The sequence below is a fragment of the Aotus nancymaae genome, unplaced genomic scaffold (genome assembly GCF_030222135.1).
Source record: "Aotus nancymaae isolate 86718 unplaced genomic scaffold, 86718_ANA_hifiasm-v0.15.2.pri h1tg000062l, whole genome shotgun sequence".
Lineage (NCBI taxonomy): Eukaryota > Metazoa > Chordata > Mammalia > Primates > Aotidae > Aotus > Aotus nancymaae.
The window spans coordinates 22,972,176-22,992,359 of record NW_026988476.1 but is presented as its reverse complement, the minus strand read 5'-3'; the positions used below and the strand labels follow the sequence as shown (position 1 = coordinate 22,992,359).

The 20,184-nt window shown below is 38.1% G+C and overlaps 1 protein-coding gene across 6 annotated transcripts in view; it reads left to right on the top strand.

Moving 5' to 3' along the window:
• FERMT2 (FERM domain containing kindlin 2) overlaps positions 1-20,184 on the top strand; it is a 142,398-nt gene that overhangs the window by 68,912 nt on the left and 53,302 nt on the right. For all 6 annotated transcript variants that reach the window (XM_064365874.1, XM_064365877.1, XM_064365876.1 and 3 more), the window contains one exon: positions 17,391-17,624. In XM_064365874.1, coding sequence (XP_064221944.1) covers positions 17,391-17,624 — 234 coding nt within the window. The remainder of the gene's footprint in view (positions 1-17,390; positions 17,625-20,184) is intronic.

The window sequence follows — 20,184 nt, the reverse complement described above, 5'->3', positions numbered from 1 at the left end:
ACTTCTGTAAGTCCAGTACTAACTGGTGAATTTTGCCCTGATGTTACTCTCTTAGAATTTGTCAGACATTTACATTGCATGGACTCCGAGCCCTCTCTTCTAGGAATGAAGCCAGGTTGAACCAAATTAGCAATAAGCAAGCCTTCAGGATTGGATAGAAAGTTACCCACCCTCTGGAAATGAGTAATTGGCATACTTTCTGTTTGTGCACTCTGTAACTGCTTGCATGGCTTATGTGATCTGAAAAAGCATCTTAACTGCATTGAGTTAGTATGTCTTATAGTATCAGATAATGAATTGAAATTGATAGACATTATTTCAGATTTGTAACTTCAAAAGGCTATTTGTAAACTTAGTTGATCTCTATTTTGAAGAGTGAGTTCCCCAGTTTTCTACCAGCTGTGTAGAAGAAAAGCAGTTTGTCACTTTTCATTAGCGATTTAGTGTCTGTCTTAGTCTGTGTGGTCTGCCATAACAAATATCACATCCTGGGTGGCTTAAACAATAAGCACTTATTTCTCATAGTTCTGGAGGCTGGCAAATCTAAGACCAGCGTGTCAGCATGGTTGGTTTCTGGTGAGGATCCTATTCCTGGCTTCCTAACATGAGGGAGGGAAAGAAGAAGAGAAAGGGGAAACCAGTCCTCTCCTGTCTCCTCTTGTAAGGGTAACAGTCCCACCAGAAGCACTCCACCCTCCTTGACTTGATTTACCTCCCCAAGGCCCCATCTTCAAATACCATCATATTGGGGATTAGGGTTTCAACATATGAATTTGGGGGGAACACAACCATTTAGTCCATAGAAGTTTCTAAATGTTTCCTGTAATTGGGCACTGCTTCAGTTAGCCATTGGAGCCTTAATGTGAAATAATTGTCTTAACCTAAAATGGAATGGGGTACTTTAATTGAAATATGTTTGCAGTTTGAATGATATATAACTTTGAAGCAGTTTACAGCTTCTGCTGGCAGATTAAAAACTTTTCTTTTGAAATATGACATATCAGACTTTTTGAAAACAACGCTTTGAACAGTTGCAATTTGTGCATGTTTACTTATTAAATAACACTAGTCATTTAACAACATGGCTCACATTTTAGTTGTCACCATACTTTATCTTTTAACTTTATATATTAACTAAAATGTAACATAAAGTACAAAACGGTTGCGGACTAACTCTTCAGCCCACAAAGCACTGTGTAAATAACAGAAGCTCATTATGATCAGTGACAAGTTATGTCACTTATTTCAAAGTCTGTCTATGATTGGCCACTGTGCATACAGTTCACGCACAGAACAGCAGTGTGTAATGTTGCCTCTTTGTTCCCCATGAGAAACTCATGATGTTTTACAAAAATTGATCATTGAAAAAGAGAATTGACCAACAAAGATGAAACTGCAGTGAATAAACAAAAAGTGATCATGAAATGCTAGAAGTGATAGTTGAATCAAATATAAATGGAGTTAAAGAAGAAATAGCTCACCATGGAAATGTGGAGGCTTTCACCATTTGAATGACTATAGATACACAGCCAAAGGAATTTAGTGAAGTTAAACTTACATACACGATGCAAGTGGTATGACAAAAAGGATGAAGATGTCCCAGAGGAAGTGACACTAGCAAAAACTTTGCGTACTGAAGGAGCTGTCAGAGATATTTCATGATACTAAAAGAGCAAAGGATAAAATATTATAAGTTGATCTAGACTTAGAAAGGAGTGTGACAGCTTGCCAAGGTATAAAAGATACTTGCTCCACATCATAAGTTATGTAAGAAGACAAGCACTATTTAAGCTACCCTTGTTAAGCTTTCGCAAATAAATGTAACGCTTTTCAATGTTTTAAATTACAGTACACTAAACACCAGTTTTGCTGTTTTTTCCATTTCCATATGTGCATTTATACTCAACAGTAAGAGTTTTTAATGTTTGACAAGAACTTTTCTTTTGGAACAATTATAATTTTTCAATTGATCATTAAGATTGCTTTATATGTTGCCTGTATATTACAAATATTTGTATATTACAAGTATTAGTTAACAAATATTTATTGACTCTGATCTCTGCTTTTGAGACAGGATAAACAAAGACACAGGATAGATCAAAGACTGTTAATCTAGTGGGAAAATTAGTTACATAAAATAAATTAGAATGAATTATATCATTCAACGTGCTAAGGTATGGTTTGCTGCTTTGACAGGTGGGTCAGTGAAGATTCAGAGGTGGTAATATTTGAGCTGGTTCTTGTGTATGATTTTGCCACTCTGATAAAGGGGGTAAGGAAAAGGTACCAGTCAAGGAGATCTGAAACACCAGCTTGTACCGCAAACTAGGCCAGAACACAAGCAGCGTCTGGGCGGTAAGAACCCCTAGAAAAAGGCAATGTGGGGCACAGATTTGTGGAACTTGTTAACGGATTATAAGATTCTTCAGTAACAGACTTGGAAAGTTTTAAGTAGGCTAATAAACTGATCAGGTTTGCATTTTAAGAGATAACTCTGGTTAGTGTTGTAGAAAATGGGGTTATAGTAGTTCAGGGTGGAGATGCTGGGGACCTGAACTAAGGCGATGTAAAAGGAAAGGAAGGGACAAATTAAGAGCTGCTTAAGGGATAGACTCCATAATAGTTTGGATGGAAAGAAAGCCTGAAAGGAAAAAGTAAAATACAACTTGTAGAGATATGTAATATCTAATTTCAAAGATGTAAAGATTAAATTACTATAATGACTGTTCTGTGATCTTGGTGTAGCCTTCCCTTACTTTGCTAGATGGGGTGGGGGGAAGTGTAGGGGACAATATTAGAAATATTTGCAAGCTTCATCACCAGTGGTTTTTTGTTTGTTTACATTTTGTTGATTAATAATAATTCCATACGAGCGAGTAAGATTCAGCAGAGTTCAAAAGTATATGTTGAGTAAATTAGAGTTGGGGCTTTTTTTAAAGTATTCTTTTCCTGTTCTTCATGATTGTTGAAACTCATTAAAACTTCAGTTAGGTCCTGGATGATAGTGTAGATTGCACTGTTGAGAACTCTGTTCTTCTAGAATACAGAGTAGTTCTGGAAGGGAGGGTTGTCTCTCTAGAAGTAGATTAAGAGTAATTTAGGAATCCACTTCTGATCTTTCTAGAATAATCTGATTACCAGTGAACAGTCTTAAGGAAGAGAGGAATGGCTCAGAAGTTATTCCAATTATTTTTGGACAGTAGAAGTCTTAATTTCTAGTATAAAACCAAAAGTGAGTACATTAGATTTTTTTTTTCTAAATTGCTCCTTTGCATTAATAGCTGCTTGTGTTCTTTGGTTATTTTAAAATCAGTTTAATTTTGTGTATTAGTATATGCATTCTTCAAGTAGTTATAGGGCTGCTACCATAACCTTTTTGAGTTTTATTGTCTGTGGTTGCCATTATTAAATCAGTGAAAGACATGCATAATAAAAATATTCCTTTGTTTAATATTCTCTTTGCCTCCTTGTGGATGTTCTATCTTCTTTCTCCTAAATACGTATATCCTATAAGATATGTGCAGGATAATCAGGATTTTACTGTGAAATGTACATGAGTCCTAACATTAGTCTTTTGTCCTCAAATTCAACATACCCAGACTTGCTTCTCTTCTGCATAACTTTATCTTGGCTAATGGAGTGTTATTTAAGATTGCCACCTTGCAATCACACTGATCTAGAGTCAAATTCTAATTCCTACATATGCTAACTTTATGAACTTTGGCCAAGTTATGTAACTTCTCTGTCTTTCCATTTTCTCATCTATAAAACAAAGAGATTATAATAGCATTACCTTTTAACATTTTTTTTCTTTTCTTTCTTTTTTTTTTTTTTTGAAATGGAGCCTTACTCTGTTGGCCAGACTGGAGTGCAGCAGCGTGATCTGGGCTCACTGCAACCTCCGCCTCCCAGGTCAAGCAATTCTCCTGCCTCAGCCTCCCAAGTAGCTGGGACTATAGGCACGTGCCACCACACCTGGCTAATTTTTTGTATATTTAGTAGAGATGGGTTTTTACTCTGTTAGCCAAGATGGTCTCTATCTCCTGACCTCGTGATCCGCCTGCCTCGGCCTCCCAAAGTGCTGGGATTACAGGCATGAGCCACTGTGCCTGTCCCTTTTAACATTTTTGTGGGAATTAAATGAGAATGTGTTAAGTGTTTGGTATACATACTAAATGTTCAATAAACAAATCTTAGTGCCATTATTATCATGCATTTAATTATCAAGCTAGGAACTTCCTAGCTTCCCCTTTTCACCTTCCATCTGTCCTCTCTCATCTGAATTCAGTATCCTTGAGAACCATGATTCTATCTTAGACAATTTCCTCATATTTGCCTCCTTCTCTTCACCTTCTGCCTTACATCAGGCCCTGCTCCCTAGAATATTTCGGTAAATTTTCTGCTGCCAGACTCTAATTTGTGCCCCATAATCAAATCAAAATTATGTTAATCTGATCGAGAGCCTCCACTGTCTATAGGACAGTTTTTCTTAGCACATTTGAACTCCCACATTTTTTAAGACCCAGGTACGAATGCCATTAATCTTTCACGTTTAACATTGGTTGCCTCTCTGACAGTTCATTCTTTTATCTTTTTAGCTCATTTTACTTCTCCGTGTCTCTCTCACTTGGACTGTACGTGCCACTTCTTTTTTTTTTATTATTGCATTTTAGGTTTTGGGGTACATGTGAAAAACATGCAAGGTTGTTGCATAGGTGCATACGTGGCAGTGTGATTTGCTGCCTTCCTCCCCTTCACTTTTATCTGGCATTTCTCCCCATGCTACGTGCCACTTACTGATTTTTATATTCCATTGCCCACTGTAGTGCCTGGCATGTGATAGTTGCTTGGGAAATGTTTATTAATTACTGCATTGGTTATACACCTGAAGAGCCACACTCTTCATCCATTTGCCTCCTCTTTCCCTTTTTGAGGGTCTGAGTGACTAAAGAGATCAGAACAAGAGGGTGCATCCTAAAAGCAGGATGTCCCATGATCCTCAACTCTAAAATTGACAGAAGTTTGGGAGGAGAAAGACCTAAAGGGGTTAGAGTAAGGAGAATGTGTGATTGAATACTGAGATTGATGTCTAATATCCTTTACATTTCAATAAATATTAAGGATAATATTATAGATGTCATTTTTACAAACTTAAGCATTAATTTTACTTGTAGGCCCTGTCTTTACACGTTATTGGCAATACAATCTCAGTGAAAACATCAGAAGTATTGGAGGTGCCTATTTGTTTCAGGCATTGGAAAGGACAGCAAGTTAAAACTTTTCATTGTCATTCGTTTAGTAGAGAAAAGAAACCCTGGCCTAAGACAACAAATTGTATCGGTGGAAACAGGAAATAGGTTAATTCTTGGCATTCTTGGAAAGATGACTAGGGAGTAGCCAGCTACCCTACAATTTCATATTCCTCAGGAAGACATTGTCTCCCTCACAACTTGGGAGCAGCAGTCCCTTTCTTCCCGCTTCCAGTGGACACTCTGCAGGGGCCATTGCTTGCAGTTTTTCTTACTTCTCAAGTTGAAGCATTGACCATACATTCTGCAGAAGGCTTTGTGATACAGTTGATACGGGAGAGTATTACTCATTGTATACATCAGGTTATTTTTGGTTGGGTAACTTATCATATGATTTGGAACCTAACTATAGTGTTTTTCTGTGATGAATCTGAATTCTCAGACTTACAAGTAGACTTTTGGAACGTAATCATTTGGCACAGTAGGGATTGTCTTGAGAAAAGGAATTCATTCTTTTAGAAGATGTGAGAGAGAACAGGATGTCTCTTCAGTTTTATTTCCTTTGTCTAGGCGACTCTCTACCACTTTTCTAGTTAGTATGGAAGTATATTTTAATTCTGAAGTTGAAGATAAAATGGATTCTTCAGACATACAACTAAATTGGTAAAACTTGTATTTACTTTTATTGATGGTTTAAAAATAAGTTTCTCATTGAGATTGTTTTGAGTAATGAGAGACCTTTAAAATTTTCAGAATGAGGATTCACTCATTTATCAACTATTTCTCGCCTGCCCAGCACTGTGCTAGGTGCTAAAAATATAATAGTGATCAAAATAGACATTGCTCTTGTCTTCTTAGACAGTTTATAATCTATTAGGAAAGAAAGAGAGCACCCTCTTCCCCTACCCACCAGCAACAAACAAAATGAATATAAATTTTAGTCAGTGATATCACAGGGTACTGAAATCAAACGTTATGAAGAGACATAGAACATTGGAGGGCTAGGGTAGCTAAAAAAAGACTTCTGAAAATATGGAATTGATGCTAAAATCTGGAAGATGAGAGAGAGTTAGACATTCCAGGAGTGGAGTAGCATGTGCGAGGGCACTGAGGCAGGAAAAAATTTAGTTGTTATGTGATTCTTAGAATAAAAGAAGGCCAGTGTGGGTGGAGCAAAGGAAGAGTAGCATAGGATAAATTCTGAGGAGTAGATAGGCCGTATTGTGTGGGGCTTTGTAGAGCTGCTAAAGCATTTGGATTTTATTTAAGTGCAGTTAAAAGCAGTTGAAAAGGATTTTCAGCAGAGGAATGGCATGAAAGTGCTGCATAGATGACTCTGGCTGTTGTATGGAAAATGCTGAGTGGATTGATGGAAACCAGTTAGGAGGCTGTGGCAGTAGTCAGGCCAAGAGATGATGGTGGCCTGAAATACGGCGGTGCTAGTAGAGACTGGAGTGGAGATTTTTGGAAGTGGATTTGACAGTTTGCTGGTAAACGTAAGGAATGAGGGAAAGAGAAAATTAATGACTTTCAGATTCCTAGCTTGAGCAACTGGATTGATGGTTGGTGCTAATTAATATAACAGTAGGGATAAGAAAAAAATTGGGTTACGTTTTTAGATAAATTGAGTTAACATCAGGAGGAGATGTGAGATAGGCAGTAGGGTGTGTAGGCTGGGGGTCTGAGCAGAAGGTTGGGCTGCTGATAGCAGTGAGGAAAGTGTCTTTTAAAGCCATGACAATGGATGAGACAACTGGAGAGCCAGTTTAAGGAGAGAAGCACGTGGTTCCTAGAAGACCGGAAGGGCAGCAGAGCACAGGAGGTGGGATTGGCGTTAGACAGACAGGAAGAGCCACTTGTTTCGTATTAACACAAATTCAGAAGGGCCATCTGGGTACAAATTTAAGAAGACTTGTAGATTGGGTTGACGTGAAGGTGAAAGAGTTTGAATCTGATGGTGTCTGTATTTATTTTCTACAGTAGAATCCATGGTTGTCTACTAAGAAGGAGGAGGATTCTCAGAAGTGTGATTAGTTTGAAATACAGTTGTAGATAGAAAAAAACATAGCAGGATTCCCCAGGGGTGTCTTGGGCAAACGTACAGTAATTGTTTCAGTCTGCCTGGCTGTGAAATAAAGAGGGAAAAGTCCTCTACATTTAACAGATGAGCCACTAAGGGGTATAGGGAAATAGTATGAGCACATAGCCTGAAGGTCTTATTTTGAAAGGCAGGAAAATGACGTTTTCTGGTCTGGTTAGTCTGCATGGTTTGCTTACAGTAGGTTAGAACCAGATTCTTTAGTGGCTCTGTCACTAGCACCCTAGGATTGTACTGTTCTTTGCCATTGATTATGGTAATAGTTATATCATCTCATTTGGGGCTCAAGAAGATCCTAAAACAAAATGAAACCACAAAGTATTACAGTATTAGCAGAATACAAAAGTATATATTTATCAGAAATAAGTCATGTGCCCAGAACAGTTCTCTGTACTTAAAAGTCACAATGACATGTTGCCTTAGCAAAGATTATCTAATGTAATATAAACTTTGCTTCTAGTTTATGGACATGTGAGAATACTAAACAAATTTTACATTTCTTTCCTGAATTAATACGTTAAAGATACGCAACTAGAAATTCATGCCACCTAAAAGTAACATCTTCCTCTTCATTCCAAACTCTAAGTTACTTACTTATTTTTAAGATGTGTTTACTTAAGGTAAGAAAAAATAAGTTATTTGATCAACTTTCTTTTTTTGAAAGAATTACTTCATTTTTCTCTTTAGTCTGACAACATTATGGTATTCAATAGTCTAAGAGGTGCTGGGCTGGTCCTTGTTTGGTCTCTAGTGATTTAGATGAGGCACAACTGAGTCTCCAGGAATGTGAGTATTATCTCAAAAAGTTAGTAGCAGCTACTGTGCAAAGTTTGAAGGCCCCAGTCAGATCATGGGAAACAGTCCATGGAAGTGTGGTAGGGCATAGGCTGCAGCTCTCATGCTGAAAGAACAGGAGTGGGATTTGATCAAGTCTCTGTTAAGCATTTTTCTTGACACTTAAACAGCTAAAAAATTTTAACAACGAAAGCAAATAATTGCGTTTTATTTATTTATCTGTTTGTTTATTTGAGGCAAGGTCTTGCACTGCCGCCCAGGATGGAGTACAGTGATGAGATCACAGCTCACTGCAGCCTTGACTACCCAGACTCAAGAGATTCTCCCACCTCAGCCTCCCAGTAGCTGGGACCACAGGCCACAGACCACTATGCCTGGCTTTTTTTTTTTTTTTTTTTCAAGAGATGAGGTTTTGCTGTGTTACCCAGGCTGGTTTTGAACACTTGGGCTCAAGCCATCCACCCACTTCAGCTTTCCCAAGTGTTGGGATTACAGGGGTGAGCCTGGCCAATAATTGCATCTTAGTAGCCTGTATCAAAACAGTCAATTAGGAATTAGTAGTCCTATTAGGAAAACATTAAATAGGGTGCTTTCAATAATGTATTGTGTAATAATGTATCTGTACTCATATTTTCTAGAGTGTAAGTGAGCTGGAATTGCATAAAGTGGGACATAATAGTTTCTCTAGCAAAAATCTTATAAATATATTTTCTTTCTTTTCTTTCTTTCTTTCTTTCTTTCTTTTCTTTCTTTCTTTTATTTCTTTCTTGACTCATAGAGTGGGAGAGCACTGTGATACCAAAAGCTATTTGGTAGACTAAGCTAAATGTTTACTCAGCCTCTAATGATGAGAAACCCAAGCCTTCTGTTCCTTAGAATACACAGATGTTATATTTGTAAAGCAAGTATACGACCACTTCCTGAATTTGAGGAGCATTCTGTTACAGTTGAGGGAGGATATTTTTGTTGATTCAGTAAATGTTTTAGCGATTTGCAATGTTAATGGTAAGAGTTTCAGTGTCTGTTAGATACTGTTATGTGCAACAGAGTACAGTGTAATGGGATCTGTTAAATAAGGAAGGAACACAGAAATAATTCTTTCGAGAATTCTGATAAAATGGTTTGAAGAATTAACATATTTCACTAAAATTTATTATAGAAGTAAGAATTTTGCTAGGTATAGTAAACTATATCTATGTAGTTCTTGACTTACAAAGAATTATTGAATAAGCTAAATTTATAAGTAAATTATAAAATCCCTTTTCTTCTCCAGAGAAGGAAAACAAATGATGACTTCATAATTGTGTAACTTTTTACCACCCCCCACCGCCGAGCCTTTCTGAGAAAGCTTGTATTTGTGGTGGGTTACTTCTTAAAGTCTAAAATCGAATTTAAAATATATACTAAATAAAAATTGGCCTGTACCTGGAGGATAACTGAAAATCATGACCTTGGAGAAATGGACTCTGAGAGCAAGTTTTTGGGCATACTGTATGCCTTGAATGGTTTTATAATGCAGATGAATGAATCTACTGTGGTGATATTTGCTAACATCTGGCCAAGTGCCAGGCTATGTGTGTATGTGTACATGCATGCATGTGGGTTGCATTCAGTCATCTAATGTTTGAAATACCGAACCTGCTACTCTGAAAAGCAGAAATATTTATTTAAAACATGGTCCAGAGTCTAGATTAGAACGTGTAGGGGAGTTCATGTATGGAAAGTTTCCCAAAGCTTTAGTTTATGCAAATTCAGGGAATTTCAACAGTTATTTCTTTATGGATTTTGATGCCACACAGAAAAGTAAATCATTACTTTAGTGATCCAGTAGTATTTTCATTTGCTTGCCATCATTTATAATTATTTGTAGATAACCATTTTCCTTTTAAAGTCATCATAATGTGTTATACTTCTACTCAGTCTTTAGCTAAAGAAAAACTTAAATGTGTGTTGATGTCTGAAATCTGTTCTGCTTATAGTGGCTTTTACAAGTCACAGTTGCATAGTCTGTTACGGTTTAACTTGCCACTTTAGAGACAAGCTGTGCTGTAATACACTAGATTACTAAGTGCTTTCAAGAGTTATTGCCTCCATGCTAGGTGCATTGGCTCACGCCTGTAATCCCAGCACTTTGGGAGGCTGAGGCAGGCAGATCACTTGAGGTCAGGAATTCAAGACCAGCCTGGCCAACATAGTGAAACCCAGCTTCTACTAAAAATACAAAAATTATCTGGCTGTGGTGGTGCCTGTATGTAGTCCCAGCTACTCCAGAGCCTGAGGCAGGAGAATCACTTGAACCTGGGAGATGGAGGTTGCAGTGAGCTGAGATCACACCACTGCACTCCAGCCTGGGCAACAGAGTGAGACTCTGTCTCAAACAATAAAAGAGTTACTGCATCAAGATAAACTGCTACACACAAACACACCTATACACCATATTTGTGCAGTTAAGTGCTACACACAAACACACCTATACACCATATTTGTGCAGTTAAGTGCCTTTTTTTTTGAGACAGAGTCTTTCTCTGTCATCCAGGCTAGAGTGCAGTGGCGCAATCTTGGCTCACTGCAACCTTTGCTTTCTGGGTGCAGGTGATTCTCCTGCCTCAGCCTTCCCGAGTAGCTGGAATTACAGGTGTGCACCATCAGGCCCAGCTACTTTTTGTATTTTTAGTAGAGATGGGGTTTCACCATATTGGCCAGGCTGATCTTGAACTCCAACTCCTGAGCTCAAATGATTTGCCCACCTTTGCCTCCCAATGTGCTGGGATTACAGCCATGAGCCACCCCTCTTGGCCTTTAAGTGCTTTTTGATGTGCAGTTAGTTTTTATGTTTGTCTGGATAAATGCTTCTCAATTGGTATACCATCATTTTTCTCAGAATTTTCATCAGTGTATAAAATTTGTTTTTGCTACTAATGAATAGAATAAGTATGTTCTTGTGATATTGTGAGTAGAGCCAATTGTGTGACTTGATGTCGAGATACCATTAGTTTCAAAATAAGATAGGTAGTGTAATATAAAGGCAGCACCAAAGAAAGAGCTAATTTTGTAGAGTTGGGAAAACATTGTTTTGCCTGTTTGAGAGGGCTCAGTCAGGTCTTTAGAAAGTTTTGAAGTGATACTATGCTGAAGGGCAAATTAATGAATGATAATAAATATAAATAATTATAAATGATCTGAAATATGAGATCATTTCAGCCACTTTTAGAATAATGCTGTAATAGCTTTCCCTTTCTAAAAGCAAAGCTAAAAATACTCCTTGGGTCTGCCATTCCCTTTCTGTCTATCTACCAGCTATTATTCTGCTAGCTACAGTAAAATACCCAGGAAAAGCTGTCTATATTTCTTATTTGTACTTCCTCACCTCCCAACCATTACAATTGAAATGGTTGTCATTTCCACTCTTATATTAACTTCTTGCACGCTCTCTTCCAAGAGTGAACTCTGCATACCCCCATCACCACACTTATTCAATATTATCAGTAATGATTTTGAAACATAAATGACTCCTGCTTAAAACCATTCTCGAGACCCACAGAGATTCTGATACAGTTGGTTTGAGAGACGTCACCAAGATGGTGGAGTAGGAAGTACCAGCCTTCATCTCCCATGAGAAAATACAGACAGCTGTTCACAAACCAAAATAGCCCTGGTTTAGGGTTGGGCCAGGCATCAGTATTTTTTAAAAGCTGCTCAGGCCCGGTGCGGTCATGTGTGCCTGTAGTCCCAGCTACTCAGGAGGCTGAGGTGGGAGGATCGCTTGAGCCCAGGAGTTCCAGGCTGTAGTGTGCTATGCCGATCGGGTGTCTGCACTAAGTTCGGCATCAATATGGTGACCTCCTGAGAGTGGGGGACCACCAGGTTGCCTAAGGAGGGGTGAACCAGCCCAGGTTGGAAACAGAGCAAGTCAAAACTCCCATGCTGATCAGTAGTGGGATTGCACCTGTGAATAACTACACACCAGCCGGGCAACATAGCAAGACCCTGTCTCCTCTTTTTAAAAAAAAAAAAAAAAAAAAAAAAAAAAAAAGCTGCTCAGATGATTCTAATGCCAATCAGGCAGAAAACTACTGCTCTAGGGGCTTCTCTCATACATAATAACGTCTGAACCACGCACTGTGGCCTACAAGGCTCCTGCCTGGCTCTCTGATGGCCATCTCCTCCTGATCTCCATTTCCCGTCCTCTAGCCACCTTGGTCTCCCTCAGTGATGCTGGAACTTTGTTTTGTTCATCATTATATATTTAGCACTAGAACAGTGCTTTCTTGCACACATTACATGTTCAACAGATATTTGTTGAATTCACAAATATTTTTATAACACTGTTTGATGTTCTTATTCTATGGTAGTGATTACTCTGTAAGCAATGCCGTCTAGGTTGGTAGCATGTTCAGTCTTCAGGAATGCTACTGAAAAGCCCACTATTTGAACATAAGTCAGAAGACCCCTCAGTCCAGCTTCTGCATCTTCTAACACTGTCTTCTACTTTGCTGTTAAAACACCTTTTAACTGTTTTTATCTTTACTTTTTTATCTTTACTTTTCTGTTTTTATCTCTTGCCATGAGTGGTATTAATACTTCTGATTTTTTCCTGGTTTCCTATTTCTGCTTTTATTTTGTCTGATTTTTTTTCCTCTATTGTTACTCATCCACTAGTTTCTCTGGGTAAAAAAGACTAGTCTTGCCAGCATTGCCAGTCAGTAAGAGAGCTTTTTTTCTTCTATGGGTAAGCAGAGCACTCATAGGATGTCCAGTATGTAATCTTTGGATCCTATCCCCTTCTCTTGCTGGGTGCAGGTAAGTAGCTCCTTTGATGAGAAACTGAGGGGGAATTGATGGAGGAGGGTCAGGTTTTAAAGGGAATAATGGATATCAGGGGAAATACATGTTTCTGAGTCACAGTTGGAAGCCTAATTGATGGATAATTGAGATTTTATTGCACCATTATCTAAGTGCAAGATAACATTGCTTATAGCAGGGGCCTGCAAAGTTTTCTTTTCTTTTTCTTTTTACGTGTAGATAGTAGGTGTTTTTGGCTTTGTGGGCCATGCAGTCTGTGTCCCAGTAACTCTAGTCTAATGTTGTAGTGCAGAAGTAGTCATAGGCAATGTGTGAACAGAGGCGTGTGGGTATGTTTCATAAAACTGTTTATGGGCATTGAAATTTGAACCTTATATAACATTATATAAAATACTGTTCTTTATATTCCCACTACCTCGACCACCACTTAGAGTCAGGAACAGTGTAACAATGTTTCAGTCAACTACAGCAGACTGTTTATACAACCATGGTCCCATAAGATTAATAATACCTTATTTTTACTGCACTTTTTCTATGTTTAGCTACCCAAATATTTACCACTGTGTTACAGTTGCCTACAGCATTCAGTACACTAACATAGGTACAGGTTTATATCCTAGGGTCAAGAGGCCATACCATATAGCCTAGGTGTGTAGTAGGCTGTACTGTCTAGGTTTGTGAATACACTCTGTGATGTTCACACAACAGTGAACTTGCCTAACGTGAATTTCTCAGATCATATCCCCATTGTTAAGTGACACATGACTGTACAAAACCTGTTCTTGGCTTGTGGGCCGTAAAAAGGCAGAAGGCAGGATTTGGTCCTTGGGCCATTATAGTTTGCTAACCTCCAGCTTAACGTTTATGTAGTGTTGACTTGGAAAGTTGAGTTCTTAACCAGTAGTCCTTTTCATACCTCACATATTAAAAACTGTCTTTAGATCTTGTGGTTGGTGACAGTTACCTCTTTATTAGTGTCCATATGTAAATTTTGTCCCCAAAAGCTCCTTTCATGTCAGTCAGTGTCTTTGCCCTCTATCTTTTAGCACCTACTGCTGGGCCATATTGTTTAAGCCTGCCTTTTGTCATGGCTTTGCAGCATTGCTTCTGCCCTGCTTCTGCAATAAAACAGCCACCTTTAAAAAAATATAATAAACATTTCTTTCAGGCTTGTAACAGGTGCTGTGGAGGCCCCCCTCTTTTACCTGCACTTCTGGTGGGCAGATCCCCAAATTGCTGACAAGCCCTTTTCCTTAGGTGCAGGAATCTCTGAGCTTGCTCTGCCTGAATGCAGGGCAGCCAGCCCCATGCTGGCAGCCAAGAAGTGTTAAAGAGTTTTGTTTATTTGTTTATTTGTTTGTTTGTTTGTTTAGTAGAGATGGGGTTTCACTGTGTTGGCCAGGCTGGTCTCGAACTCCTGACGTCGAGAGCCACCCGCCTCAGCCTCCCAAAGTGCTGAGATTACAGGCGGGAGCCACCGTGCCCAGCTGTGTTAAGAGTTTTAAATGTGGTGGCCCCAGGAGCAACCCTTAAGGAGGAAGTGGAGAGATACCTCATCTTTCTCCTCATGGGAGAGTTCTAAGGCATGCCTGAAGGACTGAACTGCAGGTGCTCACAGCAGTGAGTGAACTCCCTGTTCACTCATTGGCTTTTCTCCCTGTCTGACTTTCACTGATCCCCTCAGGTGTGCTTCCTGGGATTTCCTTCCCACAAATAAGCTGCTTGCACCCAAGTTCTTAGGTCAAGGATGCCTTTTGTAGGAACCCAAATGACATGTCAGTCCTCGTGGACTCATTATTCTTACAGCTCTTTTTCTCCTTTCCTCTCCACTGGGAGTGTATGATGTAGCTTCCTTAATGGTTGACACTGACACTAGGTGTGGGAAAAAAGGTATTACAAGTTGAATATTCCTTATCGGAAAGCTTGAGACCAGAGTGTTTCTGATCTTGAATTTTGAAATATTTGCATTATACTTATCAGTTGAGCACTTCTAATCCAAAAATCCAAAATGTTCCAAAGTCTAAAACTATTTTTTTTTTCCAGTTTCTGATTTTTCAGTTTCTGAGCATTTTGGATTTCAGATTTTGAGCTCAGAGATACTCAGCCTGTGTATACTATCTACCCATCATCAGTTCAGCTCAGCCTTAGCTCTACTTGGTTCCCAGCATTCTCTTTTTCTGCCCTTAGTTTTCTATTCTTAGAAAAGTAATATGTGATCAGTTATCTAACTTTAGTTGTCTTCTATGAGGTAGATCAGAATTTTTTGTTTCCAAAAGTTAGCAAATTCTGTGCTAGAAAATAGGATGTAGGGTACTATACACAATTAAGCAAGTGGTTATAAAGTAGCAGTTACATGCATTTATTTTGTCAGACTTCAGATAACATGATTAGCAGAACTTTGCCAAAACCACAGATATTAAAATTTCAAAATGGTAATATGATCACAAATAACTGTAACCGTATTTCTCCCATTAAAGTACTTACTGATTAAAATAGGTTTTTAATGTCTGGGGAATTGAAAGTCTTTTTCTACCTGTGACATGTTTCTTCCATAATGAGAATTTCAGTTGTATCAAGTCAATTTCACCATTGTAGAAGTTGTTTGAAGCATATAATCAATGTGGGAATTTGACTTTTTATCTAGAGATAGACTAGTTATGCATATGTTTATTTCAATCTTAGATTAAGACATGCTTTTAAATGTCTTAAAGTTGATGAACTCTTTTTAAAGATGTGATTATATTAACATGAGCTTTATTTCAGAAGCATGATAGTTTTTATTTTTATTTGCAAAAAAGTTATTCACTTTTTTTTTTCTTGAGGCAAGGTCTCACTCTCTCACCTAGGCTAGAGTACAGTGGTTCAATCCCAGCTCACTGCAGCCTTGATCTCCTCCCAAGTTCAGGCAATCTTCCCACCTCAACCACCTGAGTAGCTGGGACTAAAGGCACATGCCACCATACCATGCCCAGCTAATTTTTTTATAGAGATAGGGTTTCACCATATTGGCCAGGCTGGTCTTGAATTCCTGGGCTCAAGCGATCTGCCCCCGTCAGCCTCCCAAAGTTCTGGGATTATAGGCGTGAGCCACTGTGGTTAGTATTCACATTTTTTTCCTTCTCCCGGAAGCCTTTATCTAGCTGCTGCTGTCGTTGTTGTTTTCCTTGAGACAGAATCTCCTCCATTGCCCAGGCTAGATTACAGTGTCAGATCACAGCCCACTGCAACCTTGACCTTCTGGGCTCAAGTGATCCTCCTACCTCAGTGTCCTGAGTAGCTGGGACTACAGACACATGCCATCATGCCTGGCTGATTTTTTTAAAAATTTTGTAGAGATAGGACTTCACCATGTTGCCCTGGCTGGTCTCAAACTCGTGGGCTGAAGCGATCCTGCAGCCTCAGCCTCTCAAAGTTCTTGGATTACAGGCGTGAGCCACCATGCTGTGCCTGTTCCCTTTGTGTGTTTTGTTTTGTTTTGTTTGAAACATCACATTCCCTTTTTTTTTTTTTTTTGGAACTTAGTAAGTTTGACATAAAATTGATCCCAAAAGTACTTTGATTGCTGCTTTAAAAACCAGCTTTCTGTCCTAGTCATAAGTAAATAAATAACTAGTTGAAGTTGGATTTTACTGCTACAAGTTTCTTGTTATGACCTGCCTTATCTGGGGGGTAGCTAAATCTTGTGTAAATTACATTCTTTTCTTTATTTGGTTTCGTTTAGTTGCATAATGCTGTTAAATAGTTGAACAGATATTAATGTTTCCTGTTATACTTGTACCAAAATGTGCTCAAGAGAAAAATGTTGGGCAGTGTGACTTTAGATCTGTTTTTGGGGTCTATTTGGGAGAGCATATGTGTCCAGAATGGGTTTTTTTTATTTTTAGAGCTTTCTCTTAGGTTATAGTGTCACTCACGGGTGTTTTCCGTGCTCCTCTTCTTCACCTAGGATATTGATTTCTGTTCACTTTGGTTCCCCATCTTTTCATCACCCCTTATTCACCTTGACACATTTCTGTAACTTCATAAACCATAGCCTTTTCAGTTTCTCACCAGAATATTATTGTCCATTCCTATAGGATGAGTTCCAAGCCCACCAACTCCAGTCTTTATTAATCCTTCCTGTTCTAGCCCCCAGGGTTCTGTTTGTTCTCTGATAACAGAGAGTACTTTCTCTGTCATCCATGTGTCCCAGTTTGTACTTGACTCAGACATTCCTAGTTGCCCTATATATTGTGCCTCAGCCACCTTGTATGCTGTCTTTTCAGGACACACCGTGTTTTCTCAGCTGTTAATATATCTTTTGTTTCTGTCACATAACAGGAACTTAGCAGTTAATTAATTGTTTCTATTAAATACCCAGTTATCTAGTTTTCTGCTTTTAATTTCTCAAAGTAATCTTGGTGATTTTTAAGCATTTTGTTTGTTTATTGGTTTGTTTTTTATAGATGTAAAAAAAGACTGGTCTGACCATGCGCTCTGGTGGGAAAAGAAGAGAACCTGGCTTCTGAAGACACATTGGACCTTGGATAAGTATGGTATTCAGGCAGATGCTAAGCTTCAGTTCACCCCGCAGCACAAACTGCTCCGCCTGCAGCTTCCCAACATGAAGTATGTAAAGGTGAAAGTGAATTTCTCTGATAGAGTCTTCAAAGCTGTTTCTGACATCTGTAAGACTTTTAGTAAGTATTACATGAATTCTTCTTAAAATACGAGTTATGTGATGTACTTAGGACTGATGACTGACATAGCTTATCCCAAGGGATGGGGCATGGGATGAACTATCTACGTATATATGTATGTGTGTGAAATTTATACTTCATAAAAATTTTTATACTAAGATAAATGTTGGGTTAAGGTGGAACCGGAAGAATCTAGTAGAGATTCTTTCCTTACTAGAATTGTATCTGATATTTATTATTTAATACTTTATTTTTATGGGGAGGGTAAGGGAGCAGGCACTATTTTCAGGGGAACATAGATGGCTTTGCAGCATTTCCTTCTCGTAAGTCACTATTTGATTTTAATGATTCAGGCAGATTGTGTCACTTCCTCCATTGAAGGCCTGACACAGTTCCTAAGGAAATGACTATGAGTGTTGTCTTCCTTCACCAGACTACAATTTGAATATCCCTGTAGTAATTCTATTTATGCATTCTGAAATGAGATGTGGATTACTTTGGCTGACCCAGTTGTGTCATATGACAGGAAGTATTCAACCATCTGAGAAAATGTGAATTACTGTCACTACCACAAGTGCAGAACTCTTGTATTTTTTCCTATTTGAGAAATTCTTGGTTAAAGATAATATTTAATGACTTTTCATATTTTAATTCCAAATAAAGAACTACGATTTTTTATTCACATTATGTTTTTAAATTATACTAGTAATTAATAAATGTATTCTGTCGTAAAAGAATCAATGAATATAGACATACATAGTGAGCTCCCCCTTCCCCTAAGTAATCATTCTTGACAGTTTGGTGATTTTCTGTGCATTAATTTATCCATACATATTGGATTTTTTTATAAACAGGAATATTTATATGTACTTTTTAAACTCGGTAAATGTCTTAGATTTTTCTTTGTGTTATATATTCTTTTAAACTGTAATTCACAGTATAGACATACTAATAATTTACATCTAGTCACTTCTTGGCCTTTTGGCTAAAATCAAGTGTAATTTATAACCACATTTCCCTGTTAATGATCATTTAGGTTCCTTCACTCTTAGAGCAAATGCTGCAGCATTTTCAAATGTTTTAAATATTGCTGAAAACATTTGAAAATATTTTAGTTGGGCTAGCACCAGGGTACCCAATCTTCCTTGCTGGTGTCAGCACCCACACTGACTGCTGGAGCCTGTGGACAAATGCTGTTTCTGTACAACGTCTCAAGCACAGGCCTGGGGACAGTATGGAGGTGCTGGGACTGTCTGCCTCTTAACCCAGAGCCTCGCCTGCTGCTTATGCTTGTAGGCTTGCAGCTTGGAGGAGTCTGAATCCTTACCCATTTCTTGTGTTTAGTTTGGGCTGTGGCTTGCCTTAAACCAATACCAACTTTTTTCTGTCTTTCAAGAATCACTCATCATTTTTTTACCCTCTTAACTGTATTTTTTCCTGACTCCTAGCAATGTTACGGATTTTGTCTTCCCACTTTTCCTACAATTTGTAAATATCTTTTGTTGCCATTTCAGGGGATATGGGATGTAGGAGGGGAGATACAGGTAGATTCACACTGCCATTTGATCTAATGGCCTTGGAATTTTTATGTGAAACAGGGTTTTTTAAATTAAAATAGAGTGAAGGACAGAGAAAACCAAAATCCCATCATGTAGAATTAATAATTGTTGATATTTTGTCATTTTGCCAAACTTGAAATCAAAGTAATACTGGTAAAATTCTTGAGTCTCATTCTCCTAACTTCCCTTCACAAAGACTACTGTCATAAGTTCAGTGTGTAGCCAGGACTGTAAAATATCCAGACGCACATGCATGTATTTCTGTGTGTATATATCCATAAACAGTATGTTATTGCCATTACCATGTAGGTATTTTCTTACTCAGTTTTGTACATCTGTGCAAGAATTTCTCTTGAGTATCAACTTAGAAGTAGGAGTAAACTTGCTGTGTTTTAAATATACACATAATTCATTACGGAGTACTATCAAATTGTCTCCCAGTTGGTTATACCAGTTTAAAGTCCAACTAGCAATATATGAAAACCTGTTGCTTCAAATCCTCACGAACACTTGATTATGATCTGTTTTATTGTTTTTTATTTCCGAGAAAAAAAGACAGTATTTCATTTTAGTTTACAAAGCTAAATATGTCTTTAAATCGTTATTGGACATCTAACTTCCTTTTTTGAACTGTTTTTTTATATCATTTGTTCATTTTTGAGAAATTAATAGACTTTAGTTTTTACAGGAGTTGTAGGTTCACAGCAAAATTGAGCAAAAGTACAGAGAGAGTTTTCCCACATACCCTCTATCCTCACACATGCACAACCTTCTCCGCTATCAAAATCTGTACCAGAGTGGTACATTTATTATAATTGGTGAACCTGCATTGACATATCATTATCACTCAGTGACTATAGTTTACATTAGGGCTCACTTCTGGTGTTGTACATGCTATGAGGTTGGAAAAATATATACTCATGTGTATCTACTATTGGAGTATTGTACAGAATTGTTTGTCCTAAAAATCTTCTGTGCTCTGCGTATTCATCCCTCTCCTT